The 24,314-nt window shown below is 36.5% G+C and overlaps 1 protein-coding gene and 1 long non-coding RNA gene across 2 annotated transcripts in view; one reads left to right on the top strand and one right to left on the bottom strand.

The window, feature by feature from the left end:
* LOC149797483 (uncharacterized) overlaps positions 1-20,132 on the bottom strand; it is a 29,065-nt gene extending 8,933 nt beyond the window's left edge. The window contains exon 1 of the long non-coding RNA XR_016421832.1: positions 19,940-20,132. This is a non-coding gene — a long non-coding RNA (uncharacterized LOC149797483). The remainder of the gene's footprint in view (positions 1-19,939) is intronic.
* A 48-nt stretch (positions 20,133-20,180) lies between these two features.
* The window catches only part of LOC149797482 (periostin-like), a 34,821-nt gene continuing 30,687 nt past the window's right edge, over positions 20,181-24,314 (top strand). The window contains exon 1 of the mRNA XM_089962290.1: positions 20,181-20,376. Coding sequence (XP_089818416.1) covers positions 20,220-20,376 — 157 coding nt within the window. The 5' untranslated portion in view covers positions 20,181-20,219. The remainder of the gene's footprint in view (positions 20,377-24,314) is intronic.

The following is a 24,314-nucleotide window of genomic DNA, read 5'->3' as shown; positions in this document are numbered from 1 at the left end:
TGGAAATATTTTATGCTACAACACACTTTCAAGTATATCAACGTCTTACCGCACCTAGTCCAAGCTTACAATAATCTTACCATCGAAGCATCGGAAGTGCCCCCACCCCCCAAAGTGACTCACAACAACGAAGTGACTGTTTTTGAGAGCCTGTATGGTACGTTCCCGACGGTGGCTGTCCCCAAGAAAGGAGGAGTGTTGGCAATTGGAGATTGGGTGCGCATTGGCAAAACCAAACGCACTTCCGACAAAGATTTCTTACTCATCTGGACCACCGAATTGTTTCGTGTCATTGGACGGGTGTGTGGCCGTCATCCTGTAGTCTATAAATTGGAAGACATGAACTGGGAAGTGTTAAAATGAACGTTTTTACTTGCCCGAGTTAGAACTCGTGACCAAAAAATAAGTTAACGTGTACTACATCAAAAAGCATTCTCGAACGAAGAACCCGTAAAGTGGGATAACGCCGTATTAAAGAAGTCAAAGTGCGTTGGAAAGGATATCCTCCCGGTTTTGATTATTGGATCGACGCTTCGCAAGTCATCGGCTATAAAAAGATGTGACCATCATTCCCTTCAACTCCGCATCAACGGCTACCACCACAATGACCACTCCTTCATAAAGTTCTTCTGTGCAAGATCTATAAAAGCAACCCTTGTGGGTGTGATGAGAAGAACGTGTGCCTAAATCGCAAATCGTCTTTTTCTGCCAAATCTTTGTGGTGCGGCCATTACCAATTTGAGTTTTCAACAAGGAGACAAACAATTGTGAACAATTTTACTTAGCAATTGCATCGGTTACCCTTTCCCCAATCCTTTCATTAAAAGTTCCTGCAACGGGAACAACGGAAGTCTTGTGTCCAACGTCATTCACCACTCCAACAATAACCACAACAGCAATCCTCTTTTAGACACTCCTCTCACTTCGAGTGACCCCTCGGGCATCAGCAGAAATCTGGTATTATGAACAAAAACAATCATTTTTACTTAACTTTACCCAGTGACAGCTCCATGGAGGTGTTTCCCAACAATACTTTGTGATGTTACACGGCCAAATTACCTCAGGCCATCCAATTAGATCACGAGGCCATTGGGAAGTGGCTTTGGTGGAAATGATTTACTCTACAGAAATCAAAAACATCACTGAAACTCAAAATACTTTTCAGAGCGAAATCCTGAACGTCAAATTGTAAGAAGAAGTGACTAAAATTGGGTTTTCAGGTGACCATTCATCATTCAGCATGTACACGTTGAAAATTTCGGCAGGCTGTTTTCTTTTCTGCGGTAAACATATGGTGGACACGCTTGCTGACAGGTTCGAGGCAGCGTTTGGCAAAGCCCTGAACATAGTAAAAAAGTGTTACAGTTGAGTACCATAAAGTGTCCCTCGGCTAGTGATGATATTTCGGGATACCGAAACGCTGTCCATCAGGTTTAATGGTAGTTTGCTTTCTTTCAATTTTGGGTGGACATCAACAGATGGTAGCACACAATCTGATCCCAAAGATCAACAGTAATATGGATCTTTACAGGGCTTTTGGATTCCATGTAGAACTGAACCAAGGACTCTATTTGATCTTTGTGTATTCCGCTGAGGTGTAGTACAATTTAGTGGAACACACCTCCGTACCGTTACTACGTGTCATTCCTTTCAAAGCGGATTCTACCACGCCCAATGTCCAGGAAGGTGGAAACCCCTATCACATTTGCCGCGAATGTGTACATCCTCACTATTTAACCGTCAGTAAGTCGTATTTTGACACTGTCAACATTGCTATAAAAGGAGATCTGGGACAAAATATTCCATTCTCCAAAGGGAAAGTCACGGTGAAACTCCATTTTCGAAACCGATTCTCTAACGAGTTGTATCCAGTGTAACGAGGCATCACTCGACAGCGATGACATGGTTTAGAAGATATGCTGAAATCGGCCTTTCGTTCGGTGGCCCCGGTTTTCAAACCGATGGTGACATGATGATTGCATGCTTTGAAAGATGTCGCATTGACGCACATCAAAGAATTTCTCCAAAATGTAATCGTCGACAATCAAAACCCCAAAGAAGCTTTCTTGAGAGAAGGCATAAATGTCTTGCTTCAAACGGGCAAAGACATTCTGGGCCGACGAGAAACTCCTATGAATGCCATGGACGGTGCCGAGTCGGGCATTCCTGTTTCCCTGACGCTGCAACAAGGACAAGGGAGTAGGAGACGACGAAGACACACTTCCAGAGGACTTCACATCCCTAGAGATAGAAAGACTAAGAAAAGAAGAACCGTCCGAGACTTAGACGTTTTTGATTATTAAAAAACAGAGAGATAAAAAAATGATGGACCGAGAGTCTTGCGCCTGTTCCAAATCGGAACTGTATCTGTTTGCCAATCCAACCATCATGATGACGATGCAAGAATCATAATGGGTAGAATTTCTTCCCGTCCCTTCTGTCATGGAATCAGGATCAACTCACATCGAATTTGAAATCAAAGGACAGAACGAAGATTACATCGATCTGAATAGCAGTTGCTTGTACTTGAAAGTCAAAATAACCGAAGCGGACGGTGACAATCTAGTTGACGCGTCCATAGTAGCTCCCGACAATAATGTCATGCATTCCTTGTTCAATGTAGTGGATTGTACTTGAATAACAGACTGGTCAGTAGCAGCATAAACACTTACCCTTACCGAGCGTACCTGGAAAATCTCTTTACGTACGGAAAAGAAGCCAAGAACACTCCTCTGGATGCTGTTGTGGTATGGAAAACTGACAAATTCAACGATACCGATTACATTGCAGATCAAAAACCAAACCACAATGTGGGATTGGACAGTCGACGAAACAAAATCAAAGGACCCAACAAAATGTAGAACTGATGGATCGTTTGCATTTTGACATGTGGTTGCAAGAGAAGTATTTGCTGTACTGATTCGATGTGCACCTGAGAATGAATCGTAGCAGTGCCGCTTTCCATTTGATAGCTGAGTCTGCCTATTACAAAACAGTCATACAAGAATACTGATTCCACGTACAACGTGTGGAAGTGTTGCCTAAAGTGGGAAACGACATCAGTCACACTTTGAGCAGAACGACCGCCAAGTATCCGATACGATACGTGGAAGTGAAAACTTTAACCATTCCCGCTGAACATCAATCGATGATCGAAGATCATCTTTTGCAAGGAGAGTTATCCAAACGTTTGACATCATTGGTATCATGAAAAATACAGCCTTCAATGGAACCTTCGAGAAAAATCATTTTTTTTTTTTTTGCATTTCAGCAGTACATTTCGTCCAAGATCGAAGCCAGTCGCGATGGCAAAACCTTATGTACTAGGCCGTTCGAACCTGACTTAGTGACGAGAAGAATAATTACTTGAGATCGTACTTGTCCTTGTACGAAGCCACGGGACAGTTAGGAACCAACACCATTCACGGCATTACGTACGAGGATTATACAGAAGGTTACACTTGCGGGCCTTTGATTTTACTCCAGACCAAGGCAGGGACGAGGGACATTCCACCCTATAACATCCGGCCAAACTCATGTGGAACTTCAGTTTGCAAAGCCAATACCAGTAAACAACACGGTGAATGTCATCTTGTATGCCGAATTCGACAATACGATATAAATCAACAGTTTGTTTGTAGCCATTCTAGATTATTAGAAATTCTGGAAGTCATGCATACCTCATTGAGTGGTGGATAATCTATGGAAATGGAATGGGATGATACCATGAAAGCTAAACCCCAAGACAAAGACGAATAGGACGTGGTTCTGAGGTCCAGATGGACAGAACAAGAACAACATTTAGTCTCCTGTTTTGCCAAACACCAAAATTACGAAATTGATCAAGAACGATTGCTATGAATCATCTCAGTTAAATTCAACACGATAAATGTCTGATGATGAGTAAACAAATCGTACAAAGCTAAGAAACAATTACAAAATTAAATTTTTAAGCGAAAAGTCAGGATTGAATTGATGACTTATCATTCCTGTGAAGAAAAAATATAAGAAAAAACAAACCAAAAAATGGATAACTGGGAACTGTATTACCTTTTGAACCACAGTTCGATCACTGCTTTTTGGAATCCAGTGGTGTATGCTAAAGATGAACTGCCTCATCGCAAACCTCTAGACCATCAAGCTTATTTCATCAACACGGACGACAGTCATATCCCAAGAACCCGTCTACTTCCCTAAAGAGGGTTGTGTGGATTGTTTTGATTCGTATATATTACCACCTTTGGAAGACGATATCATCGACTTTATGAGAAGAAATGGCCAGACGACACGATTCAATAATGTGAAATTACAAGACACAGATTCCATGGTGTGTGGACAATATTGTGTGTATTTTCTTCATCTACACAGTCTTGGATATTCTTTATAACATTTAGTGACTTATTTTGATCGTCACTCTTCTAGAAACGATGACAAAGTAGATCGATGGTTTTGTTACCATTATGGCTATATTTTGTCTTTAGCTAGGAAACGTAGTGTACATCAATGGCCCAATGAATTCCATCATTGGAATTCATGCTTCACTTTATAACGTTCTCAACCTTGCCATAAATAGTTTATTTGTTTGAAAAATTGTTTGTTTAATGTTTGCTTTTTGTTCGAAGAAAGAAAGAAAAAAACGTTTAATGGTTAATTGTTGGTTGTTTGAATAAAAATGTTGTTTTGAAAAAATGTGTCTGTCGTCTGTTTTCATTTTTTTTCTTTATACATGCTCTTTGACTTCTCTATCCCTCACCCTAAAACCAACTCTATAGTATTCCGACCCAACACAAAATCGTAGATATGTTTTCTATCACGTCCGCGCTTGAACCATATAAAGCGATGCAGTCTCCAGTCTGACCATCCATTGTTGACTCGTTCACCTATGAAGATGCTTCTAATTTAGCTAAATTAAAGGAAGCCTACGTGCATTTGCATCGTGTCATTCAAAGCCTGATACTCAAACCTGAAGAGATAGAGAATATCAGGATGCTGAAAGTGGCCAAAGACCTGATGGAAGAGTACTTCAGAGATTAAATCAAGAAGGAGAAATAAGAATGGACGGAGAGGGACAGACTTCAGAAGCAGAGAGAGAGCAGCAGCAACAACAGCAGGAACCAGACAGAGGTTTTGTCGACTGCCGTGTGGACACGAAATAGTTCTCTTCGTTACGAAGAAGCAAACCCCTATCCTGTAGGAAAGCCTGCCGCCATATATAGATGGAGAGATTGATATTTTAACTTGACCTAGATATGAGTTATTCCGGTGGAAAATTACAATCAAGTTGCAAACAGATTTGTTTCTAGAACATTATAACCTCCTAGCAAGCTATTTATAACCTACATTCTTGGACAAACGTTAATCATGTAAACATTCTGTTTAGAAATGACCATTACCTTAAATTGCAAGCTACCATCATAGACAAAAGTTAAGTACACAATGTAGATATACATGCCACTATTAGAGGCACTGCTAAAATATTTTGATCTAAATCGCTTTTATATATCTCGTTGTTAGGGTGTTTTAAAAACTTTGCGAAAAATGTTGACAAATAAATTGAGCTTGTTCCAAGAAATAAAGAGACTGCGTAGGGAATAATTTTATAAAACTTTTGAATGACCGAAAGTATTTTGATTTTGACAACATTCGATTGCGTTTGTCATTTTGGGATTGCAATGATCCCTACAGTACGTTTTAATGCAATTCGTCTAGGCGACTCACCGTAATACAGTGGTCTCAAAGGGGAGGTTGTTTCATACACTCCTTATTGCGATAATCTATTATGTGAACAATCGGGTCTATTAGAATCCCATTGTGCTTCTTTTTATTTGAACCCTTTCTGGACATTCGTAGCTAGAGATCAACGTAGAGATCAGCTACGTTGAGCCGAATCGGAGAAATATATGAACCCGGTACGGTGAGAACCGATTCTATTGACAGTTGGGGCGACGCGAGGACTTTTTCTATTTCCAGTTAGGAATCCGATTAAAGTATTAAGATTATGACCCTTTCGTTGGCCTCTGGTAGCTTGATATCTGTTAGGACCGATTGAATAAGTGAATCAATAACCCTTGCACCAATTTTCATTTTAATCGCTTTCCTGGACATTTCTAGCTAGGGCTCGACTAAGACCTGAAAATAAGTTGAGACGGAATTCGTCGAGCCAAATCGGAGTAATAGGAATATTTTTGTCGGTGTCGTCTATAGCAACGTACCGATTTTACCACCACTTTGGACCCCTGCTTTATGTATTTTCATTTTGAACTCTTCTTTGAAAGATCGCAGCTAGTGCAATGAATCTGTTCTAACATTAGAAAAGTTTCGACGAAATTTGTCCCGCCGCTTTCGATAAATCAGAGGCTGAATAGATGGTGGTAATAAAATTCAGCAGGAAGATTTCATAATACGTTCACATGTGGACTCTAATATCCCGTTGTAAAGTCCTTTCATTAGACCCCTATTTAAGATTTTATATGTAGGCATCCGTCTGGACCGCTAGATAGAAATACTGAGATATGTTTTCAGGCTTAGTCGGAAAAATAGGCTGGCCATTTGGGGTTGGTTGCGTAAGGCCTGTGGATATATGAGCGATGATATTAAGCATTTAGGCTATGAGATAACCTGTCTTAAAGGATTTTGATTAAACCACTATTTATTCTTAAGTTAGAGATCTGTTCAAACAATATAAAATGTTTGAATGAAAGTTGTTGAGAAGTTTTTACTAAATAATAAGGCAAAACAGAGACTAAGTCTACAATTTTGGACTATGAGAAGTTTGCTTAAAATGATTTGATGTTAACAATGTTTTGAAATGGTGTCAGTAATTCGCTTAGCTAAATGTTTGCAGGAAATTCGTCAATCGTGTGCCAAGAAATATGCAGGCTAAACAGAAATTCATTATATGAATGTTAGGTTCGCTGCTTAAATATTCTGATTTTGATCCCTTCTTTTGCCCTTTGGTACTTTCGAAAATGCCAATAAATACGTTGGATTTGGTAAACATGGATCTGTTTGTACTTCGGAGAGAAGATCTTTTGTCACGTGACTTATACAAATTCTCCAAGCAGCAGTTAGATCAAGGTCTCATTAGTTTATTCCTGAAATTGTACAACGAAATTATAGTGATCTACAACAGATGCACATGTATCGGCACATAATGCGGTGGTGTCATATTCAGCGATAAATGGTGATATTCAGCATTGGTAAATATGGAAATTTAGAAAATTCAAATTAACTGAACAAATGTTCTGCGACTGACATTATTAGTGTTATCTAACTGACTGATGCACAAATGGTATTACAAGAAGTTGAAAAACGTTAATAGAATGAGGAATATTCAAGGCTGATATATATTCTCTATGTATTCATGTCGAAAACGACATGGAAGAGAACATATAATTTTACCACACTAGTGACTACCCAAGGAACAACGTGTTTGGTAAACCGTAAATGAACTAAATTATACTCGGCATTTTCACAGATGAACTAACCGGTTTTACAGATCAATGGTTTAGTCAGCTAAGATCAGAACTATATTCTTTTAAGGCGGAAAAGATAAAATGAAAGGTTTTAACAGAAATGTGAAGAAGAAAAAACGTCTGATCATATAACATTTTAATTTAAAAATACCGAATTAATTATCAAAAATAAATTTACTTGAACTCCGATAATCATGGCAGAGTTTGCTGTTATGGCAATAATCCTTTGCTTAGCGTTATATAACCATACTAGAGGCGTGTCTGTATTTGTCATTTACACATTTGCAATTGATTCCGAGGTAAACGTATAGTACTGCAGCTGCAGACAAATGTTTTCCAGTTCGTAGTAATAATTTCCTCCCTATTGCACTTCTGAGACGTTTGCAAGTGCAATGTTTAATTTCAAAGCCCTCAGAAATAGCAGAAGTGTTATGTTAAATCTCAAAGTCCTGACGAATAGCTGAAGCTTTTGCAAGTGTTTTGCTAAGTCTCACAGTCTAGATGAACAACAAAAACTTTTTCAAGTGTTATGCTACCACGCCTAGCCAGAGACCGGAAACTTTAGTTGGCCAAGGCGAACGGTCGTATGACTTAACAAAGTATTGCAGATCAATAGGGTTTACTCCGAGAAACGAAGCCAATCGTAATTTTGCGGCAGAACTAAGAGGTAGATTCTAAGGAAAGACAAAGCTTCGAGAAGGTCAGTAACTTATTTGCTCGATTTTGCAGAATATTGCGGCATCATAATTGTAATTATTTGTAGTATGTGCACTTAATTACTCTGATCATTCAGCATGCAGAATTACCTTTGTAGTGGTTCATTTTATGCATGTTTGAGAAATGAGCTTGAGTCTTATGTAGAAAACTATTTAATACGAGTAGGAATTATGTAGATTGTTAGCTTGTGGTCAGAATTAATTTTGTAATTCGCTATTAAGTTACTTCGTAGTAAACCAGTACATTTATTAATGCGTTATGTTAGAATTTTCGCATGCTTGAATTGTGAATCTGGAAACATGTTTGAAGTATGTAAGATTATTTACTATGGACGTATGCACATGTCAGAGCATGGATATTTGAATATTTGCGTACTTTGAGTTGTAAGGAATGAAATGCGTCTGATTATTGTGATAGTGTTTAGTATAACGGGATGAGGAATATGTACTGATGTGACGGAATTTATTGAAGTACGTATAAGAAGTAATTGATACCGTGTTGTATTATGACGTTCGTTTTAGCATGCAAGAACGTGTGGGTACTTACATGTGAACGAATGCGTTACCGAAGAAATTGAACAGCCGTTATCTGATGATAGGCTGTGTGTAGTGTGGGATGAGAAGGCTAAGAAAAATGGTTGTACCGTCTTTGTGTTTTCACTGGTAGCATTTTAGGGGACAGAGAACTTCGGGTTTCATTGGGTTCTGAGTCTTAAAGAGTTGGACATGGAATTGAGACTAGTCGAGATTATCCGAGACAGTCAAAGTCGACAGAAGTGTTGTCGGGGGAGAGATTGTTGAAGAGGAGGAGGAAAAGGAGTCTAAGGAATGTGGATGAGTCTGAAAGAAGTGGAGGAGGAGAAGGAGTCTATAGAAGTCAAGGAGGAGGAGATATCTGGAGAAAGGTAGAGGAGGAAGATGAAAAGGAATTGTGAGAAATAGGAGAGAGAAAGAATACAACGGATGAGTAGAAATACAAGGACAGGTGGAAATCAGTCTCACACTGCTAATCGATTAATGTGATAGGCTTATTAAAGGGTCGAGCGAAAGGAATGTAACTGGAAATTTGAGTCGTTTGATTTTTGAATTGTTATTAAATTGTTATTCATTGAATTTCAACCTTTATGTATATTTAACCATCTAACGGTCGGAATTGCTGACTGGGGACAGGGAACTTTACATCTATCTTTCACTAAATTTAACTTCCAACAAAATAGAGCCTGAGTGGTATCTCTATAATAGTTTAAATACAATATATGAAGCACCCCACCTCCAATCATATACTTCGTCACACTGATAAATAGCTGAAGTTTTTTAAAGTGTTATGCTAAATCTCAAAGTCCTGATGAATAGCTGAAGCTTTTAAAGATGTTATGCTAAATCTCAAATCCTGATGAATGGCTGAAGCTTTTAAAGATGTTATGCTAAATCTCAAATCCTGATGAATGGCTGAAGCTTTTTAAAGTGTTATGCTAAATCTCAAATCCTGATGAATGGTGAAGCTTTTTAAAGTATTATGCTAAATCTCAAATCCTGATGAACGGCTGAAGCATTTTAAAGATGTTATGCTAAATCTCAAATCCTGATGAACAGGTGAAGCTTTTTAAAGTGTTATGCTAAATCTCAAATCCTGATGAATGGCTGAAGCTGTTTAAATGTCATGCTAAATCTCAAAGTCCTGATGAATAGCTGAAGCTTTTAAAGATGTTATGCTAAATCTCAAATCCTGATGAATGGCTGAAGCTTTTAAAGATGTTATGCTAAATCTCAAATCCTGATGAATGGCTGAAGCTTTTTAAAGTGTTATGCTAAATCTCAAATCCTGATGAATGGTGAAGCTTTTTAAAGTATTATGCTAAATCTCAAATCCTGATGAATGGCTGAAGCATTTTAAAGTGTTATGCTAAATCTCAAAGTCCTGATGAACGGCTGAAGCTGTTTAAAGTGTTATGCTAAATCTCAAAGTCCTGATGAATAGCTGAAGCTTTTTAAAGATGTTATGCTAAATCTCAAATCCTGATGAACAGGTGAAGCTTTTTAAAGTGTTATGCTAAATCTCAAATCCTGATGAATGGCTGAAGCTGTTTAAATGTCATGCTAAATCTCAAAGTCCTGATGAATAGCTGAAGTTTTTTAAAGTGTTATGCTAAATCTCAAATCCTGATTAATAGCTGAAATTTTTGAAAGTTTTATGCTAAATCTTAAATCCTGATGAATAGCTGAAGCTTTTTAAAGTGTTATGTTAAATCTCAAGTCCTTTGGAATAGCACAAGGATACAACGGACAAGGATCTGTTATAACCTGAAAGTCAATGGCTATTCAAAATTCTTCTCCATACACAACAAAAGAAATAGCTTCTGTACCAGATTTTTGTACATTACCTTCTGTACCAGTGTTTTGTACATTACCTTCTGTACCAGTGTTTTGTACATTACCTTCTGTACCAGTGTTTTCTACATTACTTTCTGTACCAGTGTTTTCTACATTACTTTCTGTACCAGTGTTTCTACATTACCTTCTCTGTACCAGTGTTTTGAACATTACTTTCTGTACCAGTGTTTTGTACATTACCTTCTGTACCAGTGTTTTGTACATTACCTTCTGTACCAGTATTTTCTACATTACCTTCTGTACCAGTGTTTTGTACATTACCTTATGTACCAGTGTTTTGTACATTACCTTCTGTACCAGTGTTTTGTACATTACCTGACACTGGTCGTAACTTTTTCAGTTTTTCTCACAGCGACTTATTCGATCCTGATTCCGATAAGCACATTTTTTTTCATGTCCAAGTTGGGATCATTTAACTTGAAAAGATTGATACTTCTTTACGGTATTGCCATATCAGATTGATACTTCTTTACGGTATTGCCATATCAGATTGATACTTCTTTACGGTATTGCCATATCAGAGTGATACTTCTTTACGGTATTGCTATATCAGAGTGATACTTCTTTACGGTATTGCCATATCAGATTGATACTTCTTTACGGTATTGCCATATCAGATTGATACTTCTTTACGGTATTGCCATATCAGATTCATACTTCTTAACGGTATTGCCATATCAGATTGATACTTCTTAACGGTATTGCCATATCAGATTGATACTTCTTTACGGTATTGCCATATCAGATTGATACTTATTTACGGTATTGCCATATCAGATTGATACTTCTTTACGGTATTGCCATATCAGATTCATACTTCTTTACGGTATTGCCATATCAGATTGATACTTCTTTACGGTATTGCCATATCAGATTCATACTTCTTAACGGTATTGCCATATCAGATTGATACTTCTTTACGGTATTGCCATATCAGATTGATACTTCTTTACGGTATTGCCATATCAGATTGATACTTCTTTACGGTATTGCCATATCAGATTGATACTTCTTTCACATGGATTATACCCTTAATATCTGTGACCTACATGCCATAAAAATGACGGAGCCTTTTTGTCGTGTAAGTCGAGGTTGTTTTGGGCAAGATCGTAGAAACTGGTAAGCAGCATTTGCATGAACTTCCATCAAAAGTGCAATGAATATTGTTAAGTATATCCACATTATGTTTGAAGTTATTTACTAAAGCTTTGTAGATTGTCACGATGATTTAGTAGACATCGTATTAAATATATAACTGTCCATTCTTTACATTGTGGGTGTGTACTTAGGATGAGGAATTTCGTCTGAGTAAACATGTATCTGTATAGAGGAAATCTTATTGACAAATTTAATGGGATTTGATTTCCGGTCACGAGTTTCCACCTAGTAAAACCAGTAGATCTAATTTCAGATTGGTTGGCTGTTCAAGGACTAGACTTTCTTACTAGTTAGAATGATTTAGAAATGAATATTCGACACTCAGTCTGATTCGCAATTCGGATTTATTTTTATCTAAAAAGGGATGTTTTCATGCGAATTTGTTATTCGTGTCTTATACATCAGTCTTAACAGAGTCATTTAGTTCTGCTCAGTTAGTATTTGAGAGGATTTATTTATTTCAATTATTCATTGGAATTACAAAGGGCTCATAAACGTCAGGATTAACTATTTTGTAATTACTGTGAACTCATTTAAAGAAATTGGATTATATTCATGTGATACATCAAGACGGCTAGCACATCAAACAATTGCAGAGTATTTTACATCAGTACTATGGATCTGAATTTATTCGGAACACCGTTGGAACTCATTTGTAATACTCGATACTTTTGAACTTGTGGTAGAACTTTTAGGACTGTAAGATTTCATTCATCATACTGTAAGGTATTTTTAATTTTCACTTTGTATTCTGGGAAATATATTATTTTGTTGAATATTACAAAAAAACTTGAGTTTGTTGCTCTTTTCTATTACTTAAAAACCATAGAGTCGTACTAATATGTATTCGTATTGTTCTTCATCGTTAGCAGATGGTATAAATTGCATGGTTTGGGTTGGCTTTGTTTGTCCAGATTTGCATTATTTTCAGGCTGTGAAGAAGACTATCAATCAAAACCATCATGCATCTTGTTCAAGTCATCAAAACTTGTTCCGTCAGTCATTCATTCGTGTAATCCAGTGTTTTAGGTGTATTTTCAGTTAATTACTCTGATTGTTGTTACGATTTATTAATACTTGATCAGCTGGGTTTGGATCAGAAAATTCAACATACAATTGTTTCCTTAAATGCTGGACTGTTTCTCTTACAATCATAATTACTAATCTTGCAATTTATTGTGCTCGAAAGGTGTTTCGACCTAACAACCCTTTAATGCATATGTTTTTGCTTATATCTCGCTGTCTTGTTCGGTAGCACAGACTTGTGTATCAACAGCGTTGCATCCGAAAACTGTTGTCCTGTATAGGACAATGCCATAACAAATGTTGTTGCATTAGAAACAAATGTTGATACTACCGCCAGCATTTTATGCTAGCTTGTATAAAGGATCCCATTTTATAATTTAAACAAAAACAATAACATTTTGCTCTTTACATAGTGTTTATTTTACATTGGAACGAGTTTAGCTTCAATTTCAGCTCTAACAAGAAAGCAACGCATTTATCACCTACAACTAATCCAGTGTGAAAATCAACCTACCAATACACTAATGTAAAAATAAACGCACCACTAGTTCAATGTAAAACTCAACGTACCACTAATCCAATGTGAAAATCATTCTACCACTAATCCATTGTAAAAAACCAACCTACCTGTTTTCGGGTCTATGCTTTTACAATAAGTAACAGAAATGAGTGACAGAGTGAAGATAAGCTTTGCAAAATATAACAAATATTTATTTTCCTGGAATACAAACTGAAAAAATGAGAAAAATGAACTTACGGTATTGCGAATTAAATCCAAACATAATCCAAGAATTATACACACAAGTCCTGTCAATGAAAAGTTCTAAGTGAATCTCAGTTCAAATCCCGATGGAATTCAAGATGGAAGGCAATGACGTATGTAATAACCAACAAAGTGTAGCTGCGTTAATAGTCTCTTGTGGAATCACATACATATTATTCCAGGTTTGAATTCAGTATAAATTCCAATGAATGTCTTTGTTCAAAAATTATCAACGCACATTTGTGTTTCCAGGGAAAACAATCAATTGACTAATTTACACAACAGAGAGGAACATTAACAAAGCAATCTACTCCCTGAATATGAACTCTCCCATTAGAAGAAGACTTCTCAGGAAAAGGCAAAGTACCCGATAATAAAAGACTCTGAGAAGTTCCTGTGTCCCTTAAAAGTTTAATAGGGATGGGATTAGCTGAACCACTCATGCGTGATATGGAACCCTTCAACATGAATCGTTCATAATTCTCCATAATAAAATCAGACTGGGGTTTATTAGAAAAAAAACAAACAAATGTATTGCTTTCAATACATGACCGTAACATTTACCTCTTAGAAGTAAGAGCATTTGGAATAGGTCTGTCTTGATTATGATGCTTATTTTTCAATTTTTAGCAATCAGAAATAACGTGCCCTTTCTTATTGCAATAGGTACACGAAGGAAGAGATAAGGATTTCTGATAATTTTTATCAGAAACGTGACTTCTGAAAGTTGTGTCAGATTGAAATTTAGAAGGGCTCGTATAAGTCTGAAATACCTTTTTACCAGAAGACTGCTGAGTGGAAGACTTGCTTAAAAAAAAGAAACTTTATGAGCTAAGGAATACTCGTCAGCATTACGAGCAGCAGTTTCCCAAGTTTCGATCTTATGTTTATCAAGATAAGTCTTAATGTCACTATGGACATAGTTCTTGAACTCTTCAAGTAATACGAGTTGTCTGAAATTTTCATAATCTGGATCAACGTTCTTGGCTAAGCACCACCTATCAAATAACTGCACTTTTTCTCTTGCAAATTCGACATGAGTTTGTCTAGCTTTTTTATTTTATAGTTTCTGACCTTTTACGAAAAGCCTCAGGGACTAACTCATAATCCTTTAAGATGCATTCCTTAAAAACATCATAGTCAGCACTCTGATGTACTGACAGGGATGCATATGTGTCTCGGGCTTTACCAAACAGTGCATTCTGTAATAATAGAGTCCAATGCTCCTTTGGCCATTTCGATTTCTCAGCAATTCTTTCAAAATGAGGAAATTATTTGTCTACTTCCTTTTCTCTAAAAGGTGGCACTAACCTAATATTCTTAGCAGCATCAAAAACCTGAATTTGTATGTAAAGTGAGGATGTGCTTTTTCACTTGCCAGTTCTTGTTCTCTTAATCTAACCTGATATTTTCTTTCTTCCTTCTCTATTTGCATTTTGATTTGTCTCTCTCCTCTTTCTCCAATTGCAACTGCATTTGTTTTTTCTCTCTCTCGCTCTCTCTTTATCTAATTTCATTTGTTTCTCTTCTTTCTGTAACTGCATTTCTTTCTCAATCCTCTTTCTCCAACTGCAACTGCATTCTCCTCGCTCTCTCTCTTTCTCTCTTTCCTCTTTATCTAATTGCATTTGTTTCTCTTCTTTCTGAAGTTCAAGCTTTCTTAACTCCAATTATAGTTTGTATTTTAATTTTAATTTCTTTACTTTCATGTTAGAGTCTGATACAGACTTACTGATCCAAACCAAAGCACTTTTATCCAAAACATTATTTTCCACCAAATACTGGACCAAAATAAGTTTTATTTCTTGCTTCGTTAAAGAAGTTTTTGCGTCAGAAAGATCATATTTTCTGACAAGTTGAAGCAATTCGTCTTTCTTCAAACAGTCCTACAGCTAGCTCCTGGATAGGATTTGAAATAAGGATGTCCACCTTTTATGACATTGTAAAAAGCAAATCTTGTTGATTATGCTAAAGATTTATAAAATATGATATAATACTTTGGATTTAAAATTCCTAAACTAGGGGAATATAAATTTCAAAAACAAAGTTTTCTGAAATACTTTAGCAAAATTCGTATCCCAAGGACAATCGCCCAATTTTATGTTACAAGTCTATGCTCTTAAAATAAGTAGAAGAAAGTAGTGCAGGTTTGACCTTGACTTAACTTAATGTTTCTTAGTCTGAGAAAGATAAAAATATTTTTAAAACATTGTTTACCAAAACTGTCACTGATTTTGGAACAAGGTCAGCAACTCGATACAATGTTTCATTACTGATAGCATATAACAAACATAAAAAAATAAAAGTAAACAAATATTAAAAACTAACAAACAAATTAAATTAAATTAAATTAAATTAAATATTCATAACACTACTACTAATCCAATATAAACATCGGTTTACCACTAATCCAATGCAAAAATCAGTCCACCACTAGTCCAATGTAAAATTCAACCTACCAGCAGCAATTCAATGTAAAAATCAATGTACCACTACTTCAATGTAAACATCAACATACCACTAATCCAATGTAAAAATCAACGTACCACTAATTCAATGTAAAAATCAACGTACTACTAATCCAATGTAAAAATCATTAATTCAATGTAAAAATCAACGTACTACTAATCCAATGTAAAAATCAACGTACCACTAATTCAATGTAAAATTCAATGTACCACAATTCAATGTAAACATCAACGTATCACTAATTCATTGTAAACATTAACGTACCACTAATCCAATGTAAAAATCAACGCACCACTAATTCAATGTAAAAATTAGTGTAAAGGTACGCCCCTCACTTGCAAGGGGTGTGGGTTGATTGGCAGATTATACATTCTTTCAAGGTGTCCGCTTTATTTGGTTCTCGTTATCTAGGAGATGATTGTCTTCTGTATTATTGCCCGGATCGAGTAAACTTATTGGGGGAATTAATAGCGATCCGAGCAGATATATAGAACAGAATGACACAAGCCCCCGTACGAAAAGAATCAAAATTTAATCAGTTACATAAACACTGGAGATAATACAATACATTAGGAAGATACACAACAATGGAATAAATCTTTCACCGAATTTCAAAACACAAATATATTTATAAAAATAGCCGATCTGTTTTACTGATTGATTTAGTTCATCATATGATCGAGTGAACAATCGAAGTCGTTGACTTGTAAATTGCATAACCTGCTTAGCTCTGATTCCCTCCAATTTCACAATAGCTGTTCTCTGTCTTTTCGCCCTATCTTTCCGTCCTTTTTCTTCCTCCTCTCCAACCTTTCTACTGCTCGCCTCCCTTCGGTCCTCTTTCTTTGTGTGGGTAGGTGGTTATGTAAGCATGTATATACACAGCTAATTGATTTCGTCAGCGCGTGGGTACATCTGTGGATACGTCGGAAGATACGTCTGAAGATATGTCTGAAGTGCTATTTTCCCCTTGTGTTTTCCTCGCTCCTACAGCCAAATAGTGACCGTTGAACTTTCAGTCCTCTTGTCCCTTGGACAAGTGTTCGACGAGCGAGAATATCTTTCAAATTCCTCTCGGAGTGCATGTACGTTTACTCTTGCAGTAAATCTTAGACTAATTAGATTTTTTCGATGTAGAAATATTTAAAACTAGGAACATTAGTGTGGGAAGCACGCCCCTTATTTAGCATAACCAATCAGGATTAAATATATTTACCGCTTTTATAATTAGGCGCCAAAACTGGGATGAATTTGACCTTCTACGTTGCGACTAACGGTTTATGGATATTTTTAAATTTTTGACAGTTCCACTATGAAATCGAAGTTCAACCATGTCCCTTATAGTCCGTCTGACTGCTATATAAACAAAAGTGTAATTAGCATCCTTCCGTCCCCGACCAGACATTTAGAAATGCTTGCAGTATAGCGATTTAACAAGCGCCTGTCTCAGTATATCTAATTAATTGTTCTCTGGTCTCAAACTAATGTGTTCTTCATAGATCGAGAGAAATTTGATCCCTCACAAATAGTCTATCACTCTCTAATGTAAACATCAACCTACCACTAATTCAATGTAAAAATCAACCTACTGTTAATCCAATGTAAAAATCAACGTACCTACTATTAATCCAATGTCAAAATCAACGTACCACTAATTCAATGTAAAAATCAACGTTCCACTAATTCAATGTAAAAATCAATGTACCACTGATCCAATGTAAACATCAAAGTACCACTAATTCAATTAAAAATAGTACCACTAATTCAATGTAAAAATCAACGTACCTCTAATTCAATGCAAAAATCAACGTACCACAATTCAATGTAAACATCAAAGTACCACTAATTCACTGTAAACATCAACGTACCACTAATCCAATGTAAAAATCAACGAACCACTAATTCAATGTGAAAATTAGTCTATCACTCTCTAATGTAACATCAACCGACCACTAATTCAATGTACAAATCAACCTACTATTAATTCAATGTAAATATCAACGTACTGCTAATTCAATATAAAAATCAACATGCCACTAATTCAATGTCAAAATCAACGTACCTCTAATTCAATGTAAAAATCGACCTAATACTAATCCAATGTAAAAATCTACATAGTACTAATCCAATGTAAAAATCTACATACTACTAATCCAATTCTAAAAATCAGTATACCACTAATCCAATGTAAAAATCAACGTACCACTAATTCAATGTAAAAATCAACGTACCACTAATTCATAGTAAACATCAACGTACCCCTAATTCAATGTAAACATCAACGTACCACTAATTCAATGTAAACATCAAAGTACCACTAATTCAATGTAAACATCAAAGTACCACTAATTCAATGTAAAAATCAACGTACCATTAATGTAAAAATCTACATACTACTAGTCCAATTCTAAAAATCAGTATACCACTAATCCAATGTAAAAATCAACGTACCACTAATTCAATGTAAAAATCAACGTACCACTAATTCATAGTAAACATCAACGTACCACTAATTCAATGTAAACATCAAAGTACCCTTAATTCAATGTAAACATCAACGTACCACTAATTCAATGTAAAAATCAACGTACCACTAATGTAAAAATCTACATACTGCTAATCCAATGTAAAATTCAGTATACCACTAATCCAATGTAAAAACCTACATACTACTAATCCAATGTAAAAATCAGCATACCACTAATCCAATGTAAAAATCAACGTACCACTAATCCAATGAAAAATCAACCTACCGATAATCCAATGTATAAATCACTTCCCGGGTTCTTCCTATACCATTAATACTGGACGCCATGTATAGTCTATATTGTGCTGTAAAATAGCGTTAAAACCCACAACGACAAGGTAACGGAATTTTACGTAGAATAAGTTCTGCTAAACAATAAAACGATGCACTTACCATCTCCAGCAAATATGGCACATCCACATTGTGCATGCTGTAATTTTTCCACACCCCCAACATAACTGGAGGCCAATGTTTACTGTTATATGCCTGACTCTATGATTGTAGTGTTTGGTAATATGTTTGTAATTAACAGTGTATTAATGTAATTAGCATTCAATAGTTGTATTGAATCACAATATGTTAACGATAGTTAATATTCATTGTGTCTGTTAGCAATATGAAAAAGTTTGGCTGAGTGTTTCATGGTGTAGTGCAACCAAAGGTTACAAATAATGGTATCGTTCACACCAATCCGTTTATCTTCGACCGTCATCGGGTTCGTATGTAAATGCAATATATACTATATTTCTATTTTGCAAATTGCATTCCAAAATTGATAGGGAATGTACTCATTCTCTAAAAAGATATTGTAAATGTATATTGATAGATCTACGGTTGTATATTTATTCTGAAATACGTCATAAATTAAATTACTTTGTTTCTTGTAATGTATTCTTCTTGTATTGCATTCATTTATTATTAAGCCTTAGGTAGGAAAAAGAAATGAGTATATAATAAAAAGGTTACTGCATTTGCATGGGAAAATATGAACTCGTTTATTCGGACTACAGCTACACTCCCAAGTCCTGCAGTATTACTCAGAAGAAAACAAACCCGTTCATATTTTCCGATACAAATGAAGTAACCAATAAGTACTCTCAGTACTGCCAAAAAAAGTCCTTAAAGTGATGAATGTATGACGGATATGAAGGATAAATGCCGAGTTTTCTTCTCAACCGAATTACTTTCAAGTCACTGGATGTAAAGAAAAGATTGTCCTATTTTGATCAATGCCACCTGCCAAGTCATCAATATAATGTTTACTATTCTGAACATAAACATTTCTTGGGAAATTTAATCCCTGCAATCTACTCTGCTTTTACAAAATAAAAATGTAATGAGGAGACGGTAATAGTTTTCACCTAAACATTTTTTCTTCACTTTAAATCAATGTCGACATGTACATATCACTTACGTTGGAGGCGTCGCGGTGGCTCAGTGGTTTGTGTGCTGGATTCGGAACCGGATGGAATTTTAATAACAGCACGGGTCGCCTGCAAGGGTGTGTTTATGGGCAAGGTAATTCACTCCGATTGTCTCAGCGCAAAAAATCTACATCTGTTGCGGTGCCGTAAACACCAAACCCACCACCACTCTTGTATCGCGTGTTCACCTTAGATTACCTTGTCTGAGCAGGATACGTCGCTGCTTCGCTGATAAGAACTTTGGGTTACTCAGTAAAGAATACAGCTGCCATGAAACACGTATACTTGTGTTTATTTCTAAGTCTCCTCACGCCCGCTTGGGGTTATGAAAACATCAGCGTGCTGAAATATTTGACGAACCATGGATACACGACATTGGTCAAGTTCCTTACAGATACAAAACTGAGCTCTTTACTAACGTCTGCTGGTAAATATTTCTCATCACACTCACACACACACACACTATACGATTCCATTTAAATTACTCGAACATGAAGACCGGGAAATACTTTTTGTTAGAATTCAATATCATTTCTTACAATGATTTATTCCGTGAAGAGCTCCAACCACTAATCTTTGTAACAATTGAGACTACCAACAAATGCGAAAGCATAAGATCACTCGCCCCACCCCCACCCCTGGCCCCAACAGTATTGTACATAAGATTCTTAGTTTCCAACATATGCTATACAACAGTGTGAACATCAATGTTTAGCGTGCTCATGACTATAATATTGTGTGACCAATAGACGCGCACGCCTATTTCTTTGAAAAATTAATTTTCTGATATAGTGACACTACGTCATCATATTGTGATGATGTTAAGCAAGCACGGTTTGTTGGTTGGTAAATTTTATAATAATAACGAAACTGGCACCGATATTGTCCAGATTAAAGACTATCATCTGCATTTTCGATTAGAAAGAACATAACACAGTATAAACAAGCTAAATAATTTTGAAAATACCGTGGAGAAATAATCGAGATAGCATATTCAGCGGGGCATCTGTCCAACAACAACTAGTTCAATTACAAATTCCTGACTGGTCTACAGTAGGACTAGAAAAGGTATGCGCTTTTTAATCAGGCCAATTCCGACACAGGTAAAATTGTCTGACTAAAATATGCATTACTATATTACTGTAATGAAGAAAGAGATAAACATAAAGATTTTCTTCCATCGCTTTATACCATATATTATATATATATAATTTAGAGACGAAAGATAACAATTTAGAACAATGAGCATTGGCAAACGTTGACATTAGCAACGTGGCAAAACTTAGTATAAAATATACACCATTTATACGACTAACAACGTTTACCACCAAAAGATAACAAACCTGTCATGCTAATCTACAGTCTAGAAAAAAACACAAACACAAAATAAAGTTTCAAAACATGTTTGAGTTATAGTTCAAAGCTAGAAGAAAGGAAACATACTAATCGAGAAATTTTGAACAAGATATTAAACGCGAAAAACAATGGATAAAGAACATAGCAGAACTGGATAAAAGGCATAGAAGAAATGATGATTATCGCTTTATAAAAATTTAGAATAAACCTAATTAGAAATTCAAAAATAAAATTTTAACATTTTCTTTTGGTACATCGAAGCTTGATAGAATTTTGCTGGATGATGAATATACGATAATGGAGTATTTTATGCAATGGCAAATTAAAGCGTTTTTACTCAAAGTTAAAAACTACCCAGTACTCAGATATATAAAAGAGGCCGGTGGAAATACAATATATTATCGCAGGGAGAACACGGTAAGGAAGATTCAAATGAATTATCGAAAGAAGGTTGTTGAGATATTATTGAAGAAGGCTAGTTTAAAAACAACAGAAACTATTGGAAGTGAATGATATGAACAGAAATAGCCACCCAGTAAGGCTTATAAAGTATTATTATAAATAAATGTAAACCAGGAACTAGGGCAAATAGATTGTAACCTATGGACAGAAACAGAGGAGAATATGAATGTTCAGAAAATACCTCGAAATGTTAAACCATACCTCTTCTTTTTCAATAATGGAATTATTATCAGTGGACGAGGAACAGATTAAAAAGCGTGGCTCTTCTGTCAGCTGGAAAGGTTACATAGATTCCATTAATGTTTTAAACCTCAAACAGTCAGCTAACCATCCCACCCATAAACATGGTCACATTGTAGACTGGATTCTTCATAGACCTGATGATAAAATTCTACGGTCCTCCCTGGTATCACATGACCTTGCATCAGATCACCTCTGCATTATATGCCATCTTGACGTATCAGTCCCTAACCATCCACCTTTATCTGCTACTAAGAGAAACCTCCGTATGATAAATAGAACCAAACTAATGCACGACATCCAAGCAAACCTAACAACTTGCTTACCTCCTACAGCAGAACAACTTGATAACTGCCTGCGTTCATTGCTCAACAAACATGCCCCAGCTACCAAGTGCAGAGTATCAATTCAAAAGTGTATAGCAGTGTTAGGGACCAGCTTCGCGCTGCTAAAAGAGACCGCCGTGAAGCTGAGAGGCTTTGGCTTTCCACCAGACTCATTATTCATAAGTAAATCTTTGAAGCCGCTAAGAAGAATGTCACAAATATAGTCCATGCAGCGAAATCAGCCCACTACACTACTAACATCATGGAAAGTTCCAGCTGCAAAGAACTTTTCGAGATTACTAACAAGCTAATGTCAAGGAACAAATCTACACCAGTTCCAACTACCTTCTCTCCAGTCGACCTTCCGGACATGTTTGCAAATTTCTTCCGTGACAAAGTACAAACCATTAGAGATAAGCTTGACACCACACGTTCAATTGACTCGTCGTCACCATACAGTTGGGATACATAATTTGAGCGGCAACCATTTGCAGCATTTGAATCTGTCTCTATGGATCTCGTACGTACAATCCTGATGATGAGTGCACCGAAGTCATGTGAACTTGATCTAATTCTAACATCACTGCTGCTTGAGTGCTTAGATCCAGTATTGCCTTCACTAACTGATGTTATTAATACCTCTCTCTGTCATCAGGGGAATTCCCATAATTTTTCAAAACTGCCATTGTAAAGCCTCTGCTGAAGAAACCAACACTAGACCATAACGATTTAAAGAACTACCGCCTAGTTTCTAATCTCCCATTCATATCAAAAATCTATCCCACCTTGTATCTCATCTAAATTCAAACAGTCTTTTAAGCAATGTACAATCTGCATATCGCCCTTACCACAGTACTGAAAATACTCTTCTAAAAGTAGTTAATGACATTCGCTCTGCGTTGGATTTGCGGAAAGATTACAGTCCTCACCCTCCTTGATTTGTCTGCAGCATTTGACACAATAGACCATGATATATTACTTCACCGTCTCCAGCATGCATTTGGCATTCATGATACAGCCTTACTGTGGTTCAAGTCCTACTTCGTCAACAGGACACAAATTGTATCTGGAAATGGAATACACTCCAGCCTAGTTGATCTATGTTGTGGTGTTCCACAGGGGTCTGTTCTTGGAGATGTTCTCTTCATTCTTTACACTCAGTCGATCTCAAGTATCATAGATCATCATCCAGTGTCCCACCAACTGTACGTTGATGACACCCAAATATACAAATCTAGCCACCCAACTGAAGTTGATGCTACCATCCAATGTGTAGAGAGGTGCCTTTCTGATGTGAAATCATGAATGACATGTAACAAGCTGCAGATGAATGATGATAAAACTGAGGAAATTCTGATCACAACACAAAGACTTTCTCATTCACATCCTTTACCTCAAACAATAAATATCAGCAATACCAACATTAAATTCACACCATCAGTACGAAACCTAGGTGTTATTCTGGACAGTACTCTCACATTGCACCAACATGTCATGAACATATGCAAGGCTGCATATCTTGAGCTGAGACGCATCATCTCAATTCGCAAATATCTTTCAGCTGATGTCACTAAAACACTTTTGTGTTCATTAGTACTTTCAAGACTGGACTATTGTAACTCAATTCTGTCTGGTTCATCTCAATATCTGCTCCAGAAACTTCAAAAAGTTCAAAACACAGCTGCTCGGATCATACTTAGAGTACCACGATCAGAGCACACCTCCCCGCTGCTCTGTACCCTACACTGGTTTTCCATTCGATCCAGAATCAAACACAAAATTTGTTCTCTGTGCTACGTTTCACTATCGGACTCTATTCCATCATGCCTATCCGACCTCATCCATATGTACACACCAGCAAGATTCTTAAGCTCCTCTTCTGACAATCGTATACCCGTTATTCCCTCTATGAAAACAAAGTCATATGGACAGCGTTCTTTTGCATACCAGTGCCCAGCAACGTGGAATGAATTGCCCACTG

This window comes from Sinohyriopsis cumingii, chromosome 6 (assembly GCF_028554795.1).
Source record: "Sinohyriopsis cumingii isolate HCF-2022 chromosome 6, ASM2855479v2, whole genome shotgun sequence".
NCBI classification, from domain to species: domain Eukaryota; kingdom Metazoa; phylum Mollusca; class Bivalvia; order Unionida; family Unionidae; genus Sinohyriopsis; species Sinohyriopsis cumingii.
This window is presented reverse-complemented; position numbering and strand designations above follow the sequence as displayed.